The sequence below is a fragment of the Scomber scombrus genome, chromosome 10 (genome assembly GCF_963691925.1).
Source record: "Scomber scombrus chromosome 10, fScoSco1.1, whole genome shotgun sequence".
Taxonomy (NCBI): Eukaryota; Metazoa; Chordata; class Actinopteri; order Scombriformes; family Scombridae; genus Scomber; species Scomber scombrus.
In genome coordinates this window covers 8,438,000-8,458,627 of record NC_084979.1, presented here as the reverse complement: position 1 = coordinate 8,458,627, position 20,628 = coordinate 8,438,000, and the positions used below count along the sequence as shown (strand labels likewise).

At 39.9% G+C, this 20,628-nt stretch overlaps 1 protein-coding gene across 1 annotated transcript; it reads right to left on the bottom strand.

Moving 5' to 3' along the window:
* Nucleotides 1–316: 316 nt before the first annotated feature.
* ttll10 (tubulin tyrosine ligase-like family, member 10) lies at nucleotides 317–7,831 on the bottom strand. The gene is made up of 11 exons (XM_062426609.1): nucleotides 7,537–7,831; nucleotides 7,240–7,372; nucleotides 6,954–7,072; nucleotides 6,585–6,705; nucleotides 5,303–5,388; nucleotides 3,307–3,493; nucleotides 2,877–3,048; nucleotides 1,793–1,933; nucleotides 1,376–1,492; nucleotides 1,193–1,286; nucleotides 317–1,005 (listed from the first exon to the last, which is right to left on the bottom strand). The coding sequence occupies exons 1-11, from the start codon at nucleotides 7,829–7,831 to the stop codon at nucleotides 317–319; spliced, it is 2,154 nt and encodes a 717-aa protein (XP_062282593.1).
* Nucleotides 7,832–20,628: the final 12,797 nt, after the last annotated feature.

The window sequence follows — 20,628 nt, the reverse complement described above, 5'->3', positions numbered from 1 at the left end:
AGGGCAGGAGTGTGACAAGACTCAGTGTAAGACGACTGATGGATGTATTTTCCATTTTCCACTTGCTTTTGATTTGAGGATGAAGGACGTGTGATTGCATTAAAGTTAAGTGTACCATTACTGGAGGAAAAGCTTGTTTTCAATTGAAATCAAAGATGCTCTTTATGGCAGATTCCTTAACAACCAACAATAAAATCAAACCAGTTACTAAAGTGATAAATATGGTCTTTATTGTCATATTAAACATTTCTGAGCAATAACAAAACAGCACCAGATGTGAAAAGTGATGATCTGTTTTTAGACAGAGCTTTTTATATCACTGTTCCTCTTTCCTCTCACAGACTGGGCTCTTCTTCACCAGGTGCCCCTCCTCCCCCATGTTCATCCACACACACACAGGAGGTCCTTCGTGAGGAGGGAGTGGTGCTGTTGCCTCTGGAGAGCCGGAGACAGAGATGGGTATGGCTTCAGTCAGCGCTGGTGATGATGACTTGATGACCTTCATGTGAGCCTTTGAGTGTCTCAAGTCATCTGCTTCCTTCAAGTGATGATGCAAAGAACATTTGCTAAGCTTGAGTTCAACCCGAGGAGGAGGGGGTTTCTTATTCCTAACGGTCTGTGTGCTGTTTTTGATGCATATATCTGAAGGTCCTGGTGCTGACAGAGAGCTTTGATGGAGAGGTAAGGTGGAGGTGGAGGTGGAGGCGGAGAGACGGTTGCCAGACTTTGAACTCCCACTTCCTTCACCGCTTGCTGAGACATTCACAGGATTATCAGGGGACTCTGAGGGCACAGTTTTACCCTCCATGCCTGACTTACACCTCCTGGGCTGAGTCTTTTTGGTGACTTTCTGGTTGAATTCACTGTTTGTATTGCTTCTGCTGTAGGCCAGCACTGAATCAAGAGGAGAGACTCCGTTGTACAGCAGCACAAACTCCCTCTGATTGGCTAGGGGAAGGATTCTCTGTCTGAGACGACACTTGTTGAAGATCTCCATGCTTAAATCTAAAGAGGAACATTAAAGAAGTCATGTGTTGGGTGGTGTCACACATCATTAACACATTTGCAGTGAGTGTACCATGCAAACAGTGACATCAAATGAGACCCTTTCTGTTTGAGCCTGGCCTTAAAGTTACATTTAACAAATCTACTGAGTGTTTATTTGATTAAAGTGATCAGCTGGTGAGCTCACCCAGTGTCTCCACAACAATGCTGGGTACCGCCTCCTTCAGCACCTCACAGTTTGTATGAAGAGCTGGATTACAGTTCATCTCCAGCAGCCACACCTTTTCGGGAACACACGAGGATGCGTTTAGTCAAAAAACAAGCTGCATGAACGCACCACTGTTAATATATTCAGCAAGGCCTCACACACCTTGAAATCCTCGTCAACCATGAAGTCACAGCCAATCAAGTCGAAGAATCCCAGTCGGCAATCTAACTTGGATTTGACTGCCAAGAAACACTGCGTCATGATCTGCTGCATGCGCTTCTGATGCACAGAGAGGGACAAACAATCTGTCAATCTGTTGTTTCCATCTTTAAGATAGAAAAGATGAAAAAGCAACTTATATATAAACTTTTACTTGTGATACAAAGGTTCTGTTAAACTAAACAGGTACATTGTAGTTGGTTGTATTTCCAGCACATGTGATATTCTATCAAAGTAATAAGATGATGTATCCTCAGATAGGAGTGAGATCATCCAAACTCAATTAGCGGCAAGTGCCAACAACCATCATTATAACGTTAATTGGTCCCTGAGAGCTACGACGCACACAGCAGCACTCACTGCGAAGACGCCCAGCACCCAGTCCCTGGGCAGGTCCTTGGCAACCTGAAACCTGTCGTTGACGTAGGCGTTGAAGCTCTCCATGGTCCACACAGTGTCCTCCTTCAGCTGGCTGTACAGAGGGTTCTTCTTCTGCATGTACTGCAGACGGACAGCAGGGGGACCAGAGACACATGAAGCATTCAGCAGGGGCACAGAGACAGTTAATGCCATAGCTGACATGTCTGGATTTAAAGAAGGGTGGGATGCAAATATCTCTAAATAGCAAACTGCTATTATCCAGTATTATGATTCATGTTTGAGTCCTTTTCAATTTACGTTGAGAGATGACACTTTTTTTTGTTATAAAGAAGTCATAAACAGTTAACATGTATATGAAAGTAAAATCCAAAGAATCAAAACTAACCTGCAATTTATTGTCAAGCTGGTGAATGAATGACAGAGTGCCTGTAAATCTTTTGGTCTAAAATTCAAGACCTCTGCATGATCCCCGTCTTGTCATGTGGCCTTTTGGTGAGTGCTTAGTAACACGAAATTTGTGAAGCAGCATTTCCTTAAAAATGTACAGTACCAAAAATGCCAGCACACTGCTCGTTTGTTCCCATTTCTTCTTTTTATTCAGTGACTTACACACTGTACCAGCAGCTGACATCATTTCCACCGCAGAGTGATCTGTGGTGGCAATGATGAGTCAGTAAGAGCAAGCAGTGTATGGGCATTGTTTAGGTTTTCCATTTAGATAATTACTATCTAGCAGCTTCAAAGATGTTTGTATGCCTCTTTGATAATGAGACAGTAATAAAAAAGCCCTTCGGTTTAAATAGCTGTGACTGATTTATTACTGTATACTGTGTGCCTGCGGATTTATTGTTGTTGTATCAGTGCCCAGAAATGGCCACAGGTTAAGCCTCTTTAAGAAGCACCATTGTCATAATTCATTCCTTAAATCTTCTTTGATAGGATGTGTTGTTTTTCTACTAACTGCCTGATTTGTTTCAATCTGACATCACCACAGATGATCTAATCCTGTGTGGGGACTCTTGGTTAAAATGTTGACCTGAGTCTGGACAGTATGGGGGTCTACCTGATTGGTCAGGTGGGCAGAGAGGTTGTTGGAGCTGGGGTCGTAGAGGTCGCAGGTCAGTCGCACGTATCCATGGCGGAAGAAGACCATGTAAGGTGCGGTGCAGGCGATCAGAAGGTAAGAGCGCACGTCAAACTTTTTCCCCTTCAGGAGCAGCGGACTCTGGATGTAACTGAAGGAAAAAGTCAGTTACCTTCAAGATAGCCGACAACTTCAACAGCTACGTCTATGTCCACTTTCTCATATGAGGTATGTTATTCCTCTTATTTAATGTAGCCTTATGTTGCGGCCTTTTTGAGTGTTTTAGTGCTTCTCAAAACTTACTGAGTCTTAAATAGATGCAGGATATTTTCCTCCCTCCTTTTTGGAGATTGAAAACTGGGACATGATACTATATTTAAAGACCCAGTAGTTGTGTATGTTTACCCACTGTTGGACAATGCGAGCTTGAGGCCGGCGGTGACGCGTCTTCCTGTTGGCCTGGCTGACTTCCGTGTCCTGCAGCTTCAGTCTGAAGGCCGCTACGTCCTCCTGGCTCTTCAACAGAAAGATCCCTCTGCCCTGGTTCAGACCCGTGGGCTTACAGATCCACATGTGACTCTTGTTGTTGCTCACACCTGGCAACAGTTATATGGTTACATTAACAAACTCCTGTCCTGCTAATGTAAAACACATGACATGTACAGGTGTTGTGTATACACTAGTCTAGTCTACAGATATTGTTTGTGTGTTTGTGTCCCGCTCTACATGGTTTAAATTGCTGTGTTGTGTTGTCTGTTGTATTTCAATGTGTTTTTTGTTATTATTTTATACTCCATTATTTGATCTATTAATTCTTAGTGTATTGTATTTATTTTCCAAAACTTGATTTTTGAATGTTCAAAATCTAAACATGGTCCTCCCTAAAAATCCTATTACGCAATCCTTCACCTTGTGCCAAATGTGTAACTAAGCATTATGCAGTAGTGGAAAGTTACTAAGTACATTTACTCAAGTACTTCACATTTTCTGCTGCTTTATACTTGGAGTGCACTACATTATGGAAAGAAATGTACTTTATTTACTCCATTACTCTGAAGATGTGTGTAAAAAAGAAATCACTTAGACTACCTAACAGTGTATAAAGTAGTTCAGATTAACAGTAATCCTATAATGTAACACTCTGATGAGGGTTATTCTACTGTGTAACGAGTACTTTTGTCACTAATACTTTTAAAGTAAAATTATGAATGCAGGACTTTTACTTGTAATGCACTAAACCTATACACTGAGCATTTCTACTTTAACTCAAATGCCCTGAAAATGGATTTTTTTCTCCGTCACTTTCTTAATGAAATAAGTTTCTGAGTAAAATAATCGCATGAACAAACCATTTTCTATCAAAGATGAAACAATTTTGGTTATTTCACATGAGAGACTTCTGCTTTTGTTTGTTTTTTCTCTCTTGTGCTCCTCTGACTAATTTAAAGTGAACAGGGCTCAGCTGGAAAACAGTGATGTCATGTACTTCCCTGCACCAATCGAGATTTAGCAATATTTGACTAAACCACACCCACACAGTCCTGATAAATGGGACTGACTGGGTTGCTGAGTTTAAACTATTAAATAATAAACAAGTAATACCTAAAAAATAAACTTTGATTGTTGCTTTTTCAGTCACCGATATTTAATGTAAAGAAATACTTAAGATCTGAAGAAGATTTCAATAGTTCTTTGTGTGATACTTGTCAGTGATGGTGCCAATTAATGATCATAAACCAGTGTTTATTATGTGCAGAATAGAGATGACTGTTTTTATGCTCCTGGTTCTGTTGTCTTGTTTTTTTCTCTACTCTCCCACAGATTCATCACTCAGAGATCTAAAACAGCTGTCTGTGTCTTTCATCTGTTTACTTAGTGATAACCATGTTTGCCACAACCTGTTCACCATAATAACATGTGTCTGTATTATTGCAAACAATCCAGACATTAGTGAATCATTTCATCTCTTAATGTTAATGAAAAAGGTGGTAATCTTTAATGTATTTCATTCATTCTGTCCTGTGCTACAGCAGCACCACATCTTCACCCTGTTGACCGTTTCTCCTTGTGTTTCTGTCTCAGCCCTGCCCTCTGCTGACTCATCTCTATGGCAACAGCATGTTCCCCTGGTGATTTTATCAGGGCCTTATGGGAGGTGAAGTGCATTATTTTCCAACATCCTCAACCTCTTGATTAAACAATCACTAAGGCAACTGTTGTCTTAACACCGCAGAGCACAAACTATTCAGTTTTGATGCACGAGAGGTTGAATTTGATCTGTGTCATTTTAAACTGGAGCCCACTATCCAAACACAAATCCAGTTGAACCAGTGTTGTGTTGTTGTTTCATCAGGACACTTGAATGTTAGAGATTAATGGAGGTTAGATGTTTGGATGTATTTTACCCTCCTGCTGGGCAAAGAAAGCCTCCCGCTCTCCCTTCACATCCATGCGGAAGGTAGTAGGAATGAACTCTTCCATTTTCAGCCTCCTGTAAAGTAAAACACAAGGAGGAAGTCCAAATGTTTCAAACTGCCTTTATGGCGGGCTTTAGACATGTGTTTCATTAACTGAACATCGAAACTAAATAAAAAGTTCCACTTAATGTTTAAACCACACAATTATGAGGTGTTTAAAGGACCATAGCAGTGCTTTATTTGACAAAGCAAGCTGTAATGTTTTACATGTTTAACCTTCCTTTCAGACAGCCTTGCTTTCCAATTATTGTCTTCAACTGCAATATGAGAACTTGTTTGAGTTTGATATTCCTTTACAGCGATCATCATGTTTGCTTTTACTGTTTGAACAGTTGTAGCTATTCAAAGATGAAATGTGTGTGTTTTGTTGCTGCAGATTGATTTTAAGTCCCAGACATAATCTTCAATGTGATGTATTGACTCAAGCAAGTTTTCCATCTCTGAAAATTGAACTTCCAAAAGGATGAAAGACAGTGGCTTCCCAGAATTGATGAACAATTCATTAAAAATACCATTTAAAAAACTACTACTTTTGGAAAGTATGCAGGATTTGTGGTAAATGGACCAAAATCTATTTCTGCCATTTTCAGTCTTAATTATGCTTTTCAAATTCTGTTTTATCGACTTAATCCTTGGTTTCTGGTGTGTAAATGTATATAACAGTTGCAGAAGCAATATTAATTAATTTAACTGAGGCCGACTCTTACTGTACTGTACTGTGAGTGACTCGTGTATAAGAGGCAGGCCAAATCACTAAAACAAAATGTCACAGCTGAACTTTGATCATCTTTGATCTAAAACAAATGTTTTGTTATTAATCTCCACCAGACATTTAACATGCCAGTATAATGAATCAGGTTTTAAAGCTGTACTCATTAACTGTTAATGATTAACCACCAGTTTATATCATTGACACACAAAATGCTCAATACCAAGCCTTTGTGAGTCAGAGTAAAAGCCTGATTTCTAATGATGCAATTCGGCTTTGTTTAATAAATAATATAACCAGCTGATATGTTTTCCAATCAGTGTTTGCAGAGCCGAGCCTATGTTGAACTTCAATGATGGCACCAGAGTGGTTGCTAGGAGATCTGTGGCACAAATGTAAAGCCTCTAAAGGAAATAGACTGTTGGACTATTGGATATAGTCTGGATAAGAGATGAAATACAGACAAACGCAGCTAAAAACAGATGTCCGCTTACACCTCACCTCAATACTCGACCGTGATGGACCTTGCTGCTGACTCGCTCGTACTCCCGCAGACTGCTGAGGAGGCCGATCTTCGTGGTGAGCACTTTGTTGTTGGGAATCTGGTACACCAGCTGTTCACCTGGAAGCAACATGAGGATTTCATGATTTTTTCATGTGAACGGAAGACAATTAACCTCTTTTCTAAAAAGCTTTTCTAAAAGCAAAATGAAAACAGAAATAAAACAAAGACATTCAAGATTGAAATTTTTTTTCTTTGACATTTCTTCAGGTTAAGTATCAACGTGGTTCATTTTTACTGTATGGAGAAGTAAATATAGTAAGATTACGTGCTGTGATTAATTATTGAAGGCAGTGCACTCCCACTACCTTCTCTGAAGTTGCAGTAGTTGGCTTGAGATTTGGTCTCACACCACTTGAGTTTGAAATCCTCCCTGTGCTTGTTGTAAATCCTCTTCCATCCTCTGCTCTCACAGTAATTGCTCACTCTAAAAGAAAAAATCCCAGATGAAATCAATCACACTTCTGCTTTAATCACACAACAAAACAGAACTTACACATAAGACTAAAATTCATTCTCCTTAGGCGTCATCACCTTTCTAATTTTATATTGAAAGAGGATAACTTCAACAGTTTTACTTCATATATTACTTACATTTCAGCCCCATTAGATCCTCCAAAATAGTAGAAGGGCCCAGGTCCCCGGGGCTCCTCTGCCTGCTGCTCCCTCGACAAGCCCCTGGGGATGGACCTCTGGAGGTATCGCTCCACCAGACACGCACCTGATCCTTTTACACAAACAAACAGAAGTCAAGGATGCACATAGTCACTCATACATTCATAAACATGTAGATTCTATCACATATACTTTGTGATGTGGATGCAAACATTTGTGCGAAGTCTTCATCCTCAGTTTATTCACATCTCATCTGACATCTTATTTGACACACACCTGCCCCTCTGTCTCGGCCCTGCTGTTTGACAGTCATGTGAGTAAACCTCTTCCTCTCTTCTGTCTGCTTTTCCTCTCTTTGGACCTGCTCCAGTCCACCTTCTGATGTCACTTCCTGCATGCCACCATGGTCAAGTGACGAAGGCCGCTCCTCCTGCCTCAGGCTTCCTGCAGGATGGTTGTCGCCGCAGGGAACTTCCACTTTTTCTTCCTCCTCCTGCTCCACTTCCTCCCCTTGTTGCTTCTCCACTGCCTGACCTTCACTGCAGGACTCCACCCAGCGCTCAGACGACATGACCTCGTGCTGGAGCTGACTGTTGGAGACGGTTAGAAAGGCTCCAACATGAGAAGAGAGGTGGACCTATTTTGGTATGCGGTGACCCTGCAGTCAGAAACGGAGAGCAGGAATAAGGTGTTTTTTATATTGTGAGTCAGTTACTGAATGTTTGGTAAAAAGTTTGAGAGGAGAAGAAGAAAAGTACCATTTTACCATCATTAATAATACTGTTTTTGCGCAGTCTGTGTACAGTCACATGAGAGCAGTTTTGATTATAGTGAGTTCAAAGCATCTGGACACATTGTTTCTTCAGCTCTAATGAAAAGTAATACACATTTGTCTGCTCAAAGGAGCAAAAGAACAAAAGGAAGAAAATACAATTTTAATATTAGCAACTATTGGAGGGATGGATGGATTCATGGTCATGGTGTTTCCCAATGATGATGGTGACCTCTTGACCTTTCGTCTTGCACCATTACTTGACCAACATTTTGGCCACTGACACAATATTTTAAACTGCTGTGGATATTTGCATTTTCCAGAATGCTAATCCCTTTCCTCTTATAGCACCATCAGAGTAAACTGTCAACCATGTATGTGAGATATTTCACAACCGAAAAAGGAGATTACCATGAAATTTGCATCTTCATTTGTCTCATCGTAACTGTAACAACCTCGTGAACTTTCCCTCAGCACCTCCATCACAACAAACCTCACATTTTAAGGCTCATGAGCAGTAAAACTTTTTGTCTTAGGTTAATGAGATTTTCAGTCTATTAGGGTTGTTAGCACCTGTAAAGTGTTCAGGACTTTCAGCATTAGTATGTATATTTCAAATAGTAAAATAATGAGAATAAATACAAACCCCAAATAAATATGGTGAAGCTTATTGTAGCTACATTTACAAGCCAAAAGGGTTTTACCTGTAACTCCAGCGTCACACATGGGCAGCCAGACTCCATGAAAATCTACTCAGCCTATTCTTCTTCCGCCATGTGCGTTCAACCTTGCACTCTAACAGCAGGGCTCAGACACACAGCGAACCCACAGAAGGATGGACTTGACAGAGGTGAAATCACATGGCCTGTCTGCAGTTTAGCCCACTGAAATTAGCCATAGTCTGCCACACTGCAACTCAGAAAACCCACTAGACCAATGTAAACAATCAGCGGTTACTCTGGTAATGGGACCCTTAGCAACGGTTGCCTCTTGTAGATTGAATCTTACAACAACAGCAGCTCAAGACAAACAAACTACTCAAGATTATGTATCCCACACCCAACCCACCTCTAAGTTTAGCTTCATTCAATATTAATTGCTTGTAAGCCTCTGTTGTGTGAACCATATGGTAACATGAGAGCAGAGTGTCAATCAAAATGGATTTACCAGTTTTCAATGGGTATTATACCTTGACACAAAAGGTAAAATAATATGTTCTAAAAGCATCTGTAAATGACAAAAGTGCCATTATAAAAATGTGTTAAATCTGTCCAGGAGACATTCATCTATGGTAGAAAACGTTCAAAAATGTTCAATATGTTTTCAATTATCTAATGTAAAAATATCAAACATTTTAATACATTTCACCATAAGAACGTTTAGAAATTACTTAAGCTGAAAGTTCGAGCGAACTAAAAACTAAAGACATTGTTTTAACATCGTTTTATCATTTTATATCAGCATTCATCTGCTTCAATTATTCTTCGACTCATTATTTTTCATGGATTACCATAAATCATATTGTCTAGTGCCAAATCCAGAGGCAGGTATGCAGTTAAGCAACATAGCATTTGTCTGCTCTCATGGCAAATCCACTAATCACCTTGTGTCTCAGTGATTTGACTCAGGAGGAAACACCCAGGCCCAGCCATGGCTGGCAATTATGCATAATCTCCTCCCTTCCTCCCAACAGCCTGATAATTGACAGGGATGGGTGCCTCTTAGACACAGCATCGATGCAACCTTATAATTACACATACAGCAGGATAACCATGAATATAACTAACAGGAATAGAATTCAAGTGTACTTCATTTAGAGCATATTTAGAGCAAAAGAACTGTGGGGAATGTGGTATGTTTTATGATAAAAAAGTGACGGATGTTGACAGCTGAATAAGCTTCATGCTTGAGTGGACTGTTTTCTACCGTATGGTTTGACGTCCGCCATTACCAAAAGGCTCATACCTGATGGGATGACAGGTTACCAATAAACACATTCGGATAAAAATGGGACAAAGTGAACAATTCCTCCATGGCTCAGATCAAAGAAATACAAACTATATGTGCTGTAACATATCTGACACATGAGTACATTTACAATAAGGAAGCAATAGTCACAGGTGAATCAGTCGGTTACTGTAAGTCATATATACTCATGACCTTATCTTATTTAGGTGTCTGAAAACAAAATGGCAGCGACAACCGAAAGCAGATTCGCAGTGATGTGAGTCCAGTTCCTACAGCCAAGTAATTAAAAGCGGGCCTCCAATATTCCTGTGTAGATTTGTGCCGAGCCGGTTTCAGCCACACCTTGATAAAGAGCCGCCACACTGCAAAGAGCTGCGTAGGTGGACAAAGAGAACAGGCTTGTTTTACAGCCCTGTCGACCTCATGGTTCACCATCTGCCAAAAGGCTGTGTGTGTGTGTATGTATGTGTGTGTGTGTATGTGTATTTTCATAAGAGGAAAATTAATATATGCTTGCATATTTTGAGTGGCTGTCTATATATTCTCTTTTTTGTACTACATATTTCATAATTAAAATGTTATTTCATGCATTTTGTGTTTTCGTTTTATCTGTCTATCAATGTAGGCCAATGTGAGACACTTTGACCTTCTCTTTTCTTTTCTTTATGTTAATGAAGAAATATGAAAACAACAATGGAAAACAGACTTCATCACTACATCACTTGGTGGGGAAAATCCTCTAAAGAAGTGGGTGGAAATGTGTATGGGTTTACATAAATGGGTTCATGTGTTAGTAAAATATATATTCAGCTATATGAAAATGAAATACATGACAATAAAAACATATCATTATATAAAGAGTATGTGTGTGTGCCTGCCTGTCTGTCTGTCTCGGGGCGGTGACACCATTAGGTGTGTGTGTCTTTGGAGACTTGCCCATTCCCATGTCATCTCAACTGCCTCCTGCACCAGGAAGTGCTCAGCAATTACAGGGATGCAGCCTGCAGCAATGGTGTCCCTACACAACCCATTATTTGGAGGGATTCTCCTTGTCAAGGTGTTACAGGAAGGAATGGAGTTAAGTTACGATGTATAGAAAGGTTTGACTCAATAGGGTCTCTCTCTCTCTCCCACTATTCATGATTTCCTTACAGAATTACACCAGTGAAGCAGAGGGGGCTGCTGTGGTGGGGGGGCTACATCGTGTTCCCAGGGTCGGTATCCTCTCATTCCCACTGGTGATAAATGCAAAATCGAGAGACAAAAATATCAAATTTTACCAAGACTAAAAATGTACGAACTGTTATCTTAAGTATAACACAAGTAGTAGTGGGTTAGGGTTAGTCATGTTATTATACAAAACAAAATGCTGTTTGTTTAAGACAATAATGTCAGGTGACTGGGCATCCACATTGTGATACTTCCTGCTGCCGTCACACACTGCTGGTGAACGCTCTTTGCTGTGTGTGTGACAGATGGATAACTGTCACGCTGACATGCAGTTGCTTGTAATCATAGAGAGGTTGTACAACTGTTGGATGAAATAGAAAGTTGCTATGTGTCTTTCCAAAGTTGAATTCCGAACTTTATGAAACTGACGACACAACATTGACACCCTGTTCACAAAGTCAGAAAGTAGGCAAAGTTTAAACTTCTGTCCTTTTTTTTTTTTTTTTTTAAATTACACAACTATTTGTGACTTTTCGTGTTCACACCCTTCTGCAGCGCTACAAATGCCTTCTTGAGGAGGCTTTTGAAGAACATGTGCCTTTATCTTTAGGCCTTTTGGAACACTTTTGCCCTCTGGTTGGATGACATGTTACACAAACTAGTTTTTTAAGCCGGCCATTATACTAAAAACTAGTAAAATAGTAAAGTGTCTGGATGCTATTCTTGCTGAAAGGCTTTCCTCTGCTTTCTAACTCTATTGAGGCAAATTGTGTTGTTGAGAGTTTAGTTTATAGAAGTGCCATTTTCAGACTGTTTGGTAGTAATGAGTCATCATCACAAAATGACTAAGTAGCAAGGGGACACTTGGCTGCAATGAAGTTTAGGAGACATACACCATGTAAAAATCACTGAAATGGCCCTTACATACAGATTTTATGTGTCCCGTGCAGCATTTCATACTTTTATATAAGGTGATGGATGGTGGAGAAAAGCTGCCTCTGTCTCTGCGGTCGCACTAAATGCAGAGAATCATGTACGGATCTTGTTTTCTGGGCATGATGCGTTCAGATGGCAACCACCTGGATTTACATCATTTGGTGTGTTGGCTACACCCTCTAAAGCTATGAAAAGACGCAGGAGGGATATCACTTAATTTTGAGGTGGAAAATAACTCACTGATAACACAGCAGCAGAATTTGGCAACAATATGAGTGACTAGGGAGAGTTGGTTCAAAACTATTATGGAGGGAGAGATGCTCTATCGCAGAGTCTTAATACAAATTAACTAAATAGGAAAATTCCACGACTCTAAAACATCATTGATATGATTTCCTGATGTGACATGCCTTAAAAAAGAAAATAGAAAAATTGGGAAATTTATATTATGTGTCAAAATGTCAATCATATACTCAGCCCTACAAATAACCATAAAGGTATCCATAAAACATGTACACTCCTTCACTCTTTCTGCATGAGTACCTGAGGTTAGCCCATTCAGCTGCTATAGAAATGTACCAGCAGTTATGAAGAGATGCAGTCGACTGCAGAAACCTGTTCACATGACAGGAGGAGCATATTAGAAATGTATTTGTCAATCACACTTCTAATGTTGGAGGGGTAGTGGACATTAGCTAAGCTAACATTATAGTATATCAGTCTGCTAGCCTTCATGTCTTGACAACTTAAAGCTATATGTGTCAACTCACACGAAATAGCTGGGAAAAAGCTAGCGAGCAAGCTAACGTCAAATAATTTTTTTTTTTTTACATTTTTAAAAAAATGATCTCAACATTTAGGTCAGTTAAAACTTAGAAATACAAAACAAGCCCTCCAACTTTTCACAAAAGCTGCAAATATTAGCTAAATTGCCTTATCAATGGGTTAATGTTTCTTTTATCTGGGAGATTATAACTAGCATTTATTTTCACTATTTTATGACATTAAAAATTGAGAAAGGAATTCGCAAATTCATTTGATAACATACATAATTGTTACTTACACTTCTCAAGTGTGAAGAATTATTTGCTCCATTCTCAAAATTACATTTGTTTTCCTTCTTTGCTGTTAGCTAGTAGCTAAAGTAAAGCAGTTATTAGCTAAAGTAGCTACATGTAGCATGGAGACTGTGGTCATTTTGAACCAAAATACTTAACATGTTAAAATCCACCATGAAACATACATACAACCTAACAATTATGTCTCTTAGAGCAGATTATAATTGGTCAAATGAAATCAACATCCCCATATTAGCTCTACTAAGTTAGCTAACTTGCTACAACTACACACTAGCTAATACTAGCAGCAGTAAATATGGTGGTGGGGGGTGTGAAGAAAAAACTGAAATAAATATATATTCTACATCATTTTGTCAGTGTTTTAAGGTGAGTCACAGTTGACCACAACATAAATTAAACATACAGTCTGCCAAAACTAAGCTTAATGTTTTAAGATGTGAAGCAATTAACTCACACTCACCCATTCACATCTAGCATTGCCTACAGGAGGCAAAACTACCAAAGATTTGACATTTCTTGGTATATAAACAACTGCTGGCTTGTTGTTTTGATGGATGGCATTCAAGTGGAGCATGAAGTGTGAAAGTGCTCTGTCATTTCTATGATTGGTTGTCCTTGATTTCAGGCTATTTTACTTGCTTTATGCTTTATCATCAGTGTGGAGGTTAGGGTTTTTTTTGTTTTTTTTACTCCTCTCCAAATACCAAGGCAAAGGCAGTTTGTTTAAGTTAATAAAAAAAATGACACCAAAAGAAACAATCAGTGCACTAGATATTTTAGGAGATAAATAACAACATACAGGGAGACAGACAAGTCCATTAGAGGAAGACTGTCACCTGACGTCTCCTACATAATTAAATTAGTTTCAAACAAACAAACAAACAAACGTGTTATTTATGTTATCTGCAATACACCCGTCTGCCAGCTCCATAAAGGTGTGTCCATAGGTGTGCCAGCTCCACATAGGTGTGCAGTGTAGCAGCTCCTAAATAATTAGGATGGGAGGAATGTGGATGAAAAATGTTCCCACATAATAAACAATCATTTAAGTCTAACAGTGCTACTAGCCTATAATCTCTTCCACTCCCCTTTGACTGACTCTTGAGACAGTTGTACTGTACGTCAGCAGACTTGTATGTCACAACCGTTTAAACTCTGCCGTGCTGCTGTTCCAACCCAATGGCAACCCTAGACCTTAAATGTAGCTAAGTGACTCTTGCCTCTTCATCCACAGCCAGCAGCGGTGCAGGAATCTGGTCTGACAGCACCAAGCATGCACAGACCAGCGCAGGAATCCTCTGCAGGCTTTCTGCCAGTCAGGAATGCGATTCAGTGGAGTGAGGTCACTGAGGTGGGAAGTAACTAATTACAGTTACTGCTGTTACTGTACAGTTTAACTTCAGCATCTTTCTACGCTTCATTGTGAGTTATGTCATCACAAAGTAAACAATAACCTGTGGAGAAGGGGGGGGGGGCTCATCCTTCTCAATCACAGATAACATAAAGACGTACATTTCATCATTTTAACTTGCTTAACTAGAACCTTTTATAGATTTTCAACCAAGAGACATTGCACAGTTTTATTGTACAGAAACCATCCTCAAACTCTGTGCATGAAAACATTAAGTCATCATTCATTGTATTATTTAATGAATGGTTATAATAGGTTATATGGCAAGGTTATATTATATGGCAAAATGTGCACCTGTTTAGCATGGATTTAACTGTCTACATCTACACACAACATGTGACAAGCACAGTTTTATGATCATTTATCTTTGAAAGAGGCTCATAAGTGTTTTACAGAGGCTTATTCACACAGACTGGGTCACATTTAATTTCCAGCCTTGTAGTCTCTCTTAAGCAGATGCCATTTTGTGTCTTTTGATCACACCCCTGTGAGAGGTGACTCTGCGGTGAATGGTGCACAGAGATTAATGATTAAATGGGCTTTTGTCACCTTCTTCTTGGGCTTTGATTCTGTATTTGTGTAAGCTGTTACATGACACCATATTCATCACCCATGAATTACAGAGTTTGTGATTAAATAAGAACAGTATTATATTAGAAAGGAGAAAAGAAGGCTGCTGGGTAGTGGCTAACTGACATGAAAGAGGCTAAGAGAGCTAAAAAGCTAATTTTCACATCGCTTTAGCACTAATTTCTTGATTTTATTGTACACATTACCACATGTGTTTGTCAAATAAAAATAACACTAACATTTTGAATGTTGGTGATATTACGGTAAGAGATGTAATGTTTGCCGGACTGGAAAGTTCGCTCTTTCTGGTGCTCGAGTGAGAGCCTCCCCAGCATGGGAGATCAATGAGGCCTGGGGCCTGCTATGCTAAACGGATAAATGGTTTTTGTGTTTGTGTTCCAACTGATAAAATCAGAGCTGCGTTTAACCAGCCAACTGAAACCCTGAGGTAACAGGCCTAATTAAACACCACAGCATGTGAGTTGCCGTGAGAGAGAGATAGGAAGAGAGCAATGGATACAAAAAAAAAACAAAAAAAAAAAAAAGCTTCCCCTTTAAGTCTGCAAATGTAACCAAATGTGGGTAAAACTAGCCTACTGTAAGTTTAGTCGCCTGAGTCCTGGCAGTGAAAACACACCTTGTGCTTCTCAGTTTATCAAGCTGGTCTACTGTGTACTGCCATAGAGCGGGACACAATGAGGGCTTAGCTGATGGGGGGACCTCATGGGTAAATTGAGGCATTTAAAAAGAAGCTCTGTTCAGTGGTAACCTGATCCACACCTGACTGGGGCTCGGCATTCCGGTCTGGCTGAGGGACGAGTTCACAATGACCACAGAAACTGCTACAAAGGGCCAGCGGCACACAACTCATCTGAATTAATCATTTAAAGAATAATGTTTATAAAGATTATGAAAGTGTGTTTGTGAATTTGGAAAGAGAAATGAAACTACAGAGACATTTCAAATTTGATTCCATTTTATTTAATTTGATCTTTTACATTACATAACATCACAATCATGATAAACGCAGTTATGTACAAAGTTAATCATAGATAATGAAGTTTCAGAAACTGTGTGCATTGTTCTACTATACCTGGAGAGAAGCCAAGGTCCCAGAAGGAATGCCGTTATTACAGTTATTACATTAAGAGGAAGAAAACAGATCCTTCAACAGATAAAACCATTTTTTACAATACATTTTTTTGACATGGCATTCACATTAACATTCCTGCTAAAAACACATTGACAGCAAAGAAGTCATCAAAAAAAGAAGTTCCTACTGTAAGCATAACGCTTGTATCCTGGACAGTTGCTCAATAAAGAAACTCTGACTCAAGTCACATGGAAGAAACCCCAAGAAATCAATCAATCTTCCAGTGCGAGGATCATAGTTCCACAGTCATCATCATTCAGACCCATCTGCCACAACTATAAATATATTAACATGCTTTCTGGACTGCCCTTTGTCAGTAAACTGCATGTCAGACGCACCAGAGCAAGAGAAGAGAGGTAAGAGAGCGGAAGGTAATGCCATTTAATGGACGGCATTACCAGACAGTATTAGACACCAATAATTACATCTAACCATGTCTGGTAAGACGCCTATCAACAGGCTGGAAGGATGACCTCTGAGCTTCCACCTGTGCAAAGAGGAAGAAAAGAGCTGCAGGAAACAGAACAGTGCAGCAGAAACAGGTTGAAATGAGCAGTTCCTCTTTTGGTGCAATTACAGACTCTGTTACACGCTACACAGTACTTTTCATTCATTCATACATTTAAATTGGCCCAGCATGCAGAGAGAGAACAAGAGTAAACAGACCAAGGAGAGAAGCAAAGTAAGCTTGGTAAACTCTTTCTGCTCCAATCTTTCTACATCATTACATGAATACGCAAATGACTGTATCACAAAGACGAGGGGTGACCGAAGGGGGCGGGGGGGGGGCTATTTTATGTTTCTGTGGCTTGGATAATGGAGCTAGGTGGGCAAATAAAGGTGCGGCTCAATATTTGCGGGGTAATTCTCCCTCCTTAAACAAACACTAGGTTTCTGCTCGCTCTGTGCCTATTATTTGCCTTTGTTTCTGATGTCTGTGTGAAGGCTTTACCCATTAAATTCACATTTCTGTCCAGACATTAATGAAAACTTTAAAGCCAACAGCACAAGTTTTTCACTCTAACGTACCTCACACAACACATAAAGTTTATTTTGTGTCCGCTCTAAGGTGTCATTTGGGATTTTAAAAAAAGCCTTTGGGAGCTGGGAGGAGGTCACAGCATGTGTAGCTCAGTTTTTTTTACCAGTAAAGCAGTCTCAGGTGAGCTCATGTGTCAGTTACAGGATGTGCCACGCAGGTAAGGCTAGTCGGACCAATCACTGCCACACAACACAAAGACCAACGCTGTTCAGGGGAGGGAACAAGGAAATAAGGCCCTGCAGGACCGGTGGAACCATCAACTGACTGCTATTCTTTAACTTGGGTTGGGTGGGGTTGCCATAAAAGTTTTTTTTTTTTCTTTTTACAGGGAAGTAAGTTAAGAAGTAAAAAAAAAACCACAATAACTGACCTTTAGGACCATTACTACATAAAAGATCTACTCTTTTTGTTCCTAACAGGAATCCTTCAATGCTAGTCATCTCTTTCTAACAGTTTTTAAAATGAAAGACTCAGATATAAAGGTTTATATACTTTGGCAACATCATCAATGCTGCTATTCTTTTTTTAAAATGTGTGTCCATTATGACTAATGGACATAGTCTGGGCTATCTATACAGACAAATGTATAGTAAACAAATGACACACAACTATTGAGTAAGAAGTGACATTTTCCAGTCACGCTACCTGAAAATACTGAGCCAACTATGCTTGACAGGTTTAGCCTTCAATGACAACATCAAAGGAGATCTCAACAGTCATTAATATCTTTGGTTTTAAAATTACAGCAGGTTTTCAGTCACCCAGAAAACATCGTTACCAGACAGTGTTAGAACAACAGTTGTACAATCCAGCACTGTCAGGTAAGATGGATCCTGAGAGCCATTTCTGTTGCTGTTCACGTCTTTGAGCCAAGCCAGGTGCACGTTGTGGCTAACACGGCTAAAGTGGTTTGTCTGGTTGTAGTCAGCAGATGACTATCATCATCATTACCAGGCAGTATTAGAGAGAGTAATGATATCCAATGCTGCCTCGTAAGATGGAGATAATCACCTAAAATCAATATCTCATAACTACACTTCTAAAGCGTACAACACTCAGTGATTGGGATAGAACATGATACATTAACTTTGCCAGTTATTAAAAGCTAATGAGTGAATGCATGTGACATCTGTTCAAAAGCAGATGTGCAAGTGAGCAACACACCACCTAATCTTTCACACTGCTGTCAGAAAGAAAAAAGGGGAACTCAACGTTTATGATGAAAGAAAATGTGTATGCAAGTGTTAAATGAGTTAGTGTTTATCACAAAATACAGCCTAAAATATGCAAAGTTTATTATACTTATTATCTAATTCAATGGTTTTTGATCACTTTAACTTGGTTTTGTAATGGCAAAAGATTAACTGAAAGTGAATCCTTTATAGCCCGAAAATAGCATTATAATTAGGAATGGGGAAGTCCATATTTGGAGACCACCTCTCCATAGTATTATTGCTGAGCCCCTGGTGCGGTCAGGGTTTTGAGCTTAAACTCGCTGTCACAGAAGACTGGGCCACAGTAGTTGTTAATGATTGCCCAAACCTGTTCCGACTAGTCTAAATCTATGGCACGGCAAGGATGGGAGGGCTGCTTTTCACACAATACATGGCATTTACTAATTTCAAACATTGCACATCGCATCTACACTGAAAAATACCACCAAGTCAAAAGCACGTCAGCCTCGGGGAGTTGTTCCTGTTCCACGTCACAACCCGGCAAACGGGAATTGTGTTCTTATGTTGCAACGTACTCTTCTAACTCTAATAAAGTAGTGTTGTCAAGTCCGTTTCAACAGATGTTTTATGAAATAGAGGAAAGGATAAGTCCGTTTTTTTCCGCCAGTTTTTTCCGTTGGTGGACCTCTCAAGCTGTTGTCTTTGTGTTTGCTGAGTGATGAAAGGCTGATGGAATGCTGCTCAGCTCGACCTGAGCCGGCGCTGTGTATGCAGAAGGTCACTGAAACAGCCCTCGTTTAACTGAATAAGGTGGATCATTCACAGGTACACCGCATGAAAACTTCACACCCTATGCTGCCATTTTAAGAATCCGTTATTAGCCTCCCAATTAAAAATTAAACATTAAAGAGGTATTTTATCCATTATCTACTGATTATACTTCCAATCTAGAGTCAACAGTTATACAGTCCAGTAGTGGTTAGCAAAGCAGAGTTCCCCTTTTCTTTCAACAAAGGTTTGATTGTTGAGCGTAGGTTTTTGTTCTTGTCCTAACATAGAAAGCTATTTTTTTTAAATCCTTTCGAAAGAACAAGAAATTTCTCTTAGAAAAGAAACCCAAATGAAAAGGTGAGATATCATTGTGTTCATTAAGGGAAAAAAGGTTTCCAGTCATCTGCAAGCAATGCAAAAGTAGAGCACAAGGTAGAGAGGGGGAGGGAGATAGAGAGAGAAAAGCCAGTATAAGGGAGGGAAAAGTTCACTGAAAGAAGGTGGAGAAGGAAAATGGAGAATGCACCTGTAACCTTACCGTCATGAAAGGTACCCCAAGGAAAGAATGTAACAAAACCAAAGTAAGTGAGTACGTTTGGAGGGAGGGGGCTGAAAAAGAAAGAGAAAAAAAGATCTTGAATTTCCAGCCCGCTGCCTGAGAACGCGCCGTCTTCCTCCGAGTCAGTCAGGCCCCATGAAATGAGAAAGCCAAGCAGACCTGCTCTCTCAGACTCTATTTAGTTAATCATCAGCATTATAAACCAGTGCTGCAGGCGCTCTGAGGAAGAAAAAGAGGGAGAGAAAGAAAGAGTGAAAAAAGATTAGCCCAGAAAATTCAAGCTGGTAGAAACAAGAAAAAGAAAATAACAGTACCTGATCAAAGCGTGTCCTATGTTACCTTTTGAAATATCTAGCCAACCCGCACATCCAACAAACCTCCTCTCAGTTTGTCCTCCATATGTCCAAATACTTCCTCTGTTGCTCCTAGCCATGACTATATAGTACTGCAGTATTTCCCATTGTTGTACATGGTGCTCTGTGCAGTGGGCTTATGGCTGCCCACGCTTTTTGCCTTTTGGAAGTGAGGCGTGATCAGGTAACTCTGCCCTCTGTGCTGGAATGTGACTCCGCCGTGAAGTGAACAACCCGATAGGTAAACTGGCCTGGCCCTTAATCAATAGTTGCTGTCTTTGTGAGAAAACAATGGCAGGGAAACCCAAAACCTTATTTAAGTCCGGACCTTATCTCAGCGTCACCTAACTGGGCCTTCAGACTACTGAGGAGCAGCCAGGTAAGAGTAGTATTCAGGCTGTGATACTCC

Bases quoted from the DNA above. Each gene is read 5' to 3' on its own strand.
- ttll10 (XM_062426609.1), bottom strand. From the start codon at position 7,831: ATGTCGTCTGAGCGCTGGGTGGAGTCCTGCAGTGAAGGTCAGGCAGTG. The intron at 7,373-7,536 runs GTGTGTGTCAAA...TTTGTGTAAAAG, and splicing joins GGGCCGAGACAGAGGGGCAG to GATCAGGTGCGTGTCTGGTG. The intron at 3,049-3,306 runs GTGGGTAAACAT...TTTTTCCTTCAG, and splicing joins CAAGCTCGCATTGTCCAACA to TTACATCCAGAGTCCGCTGC.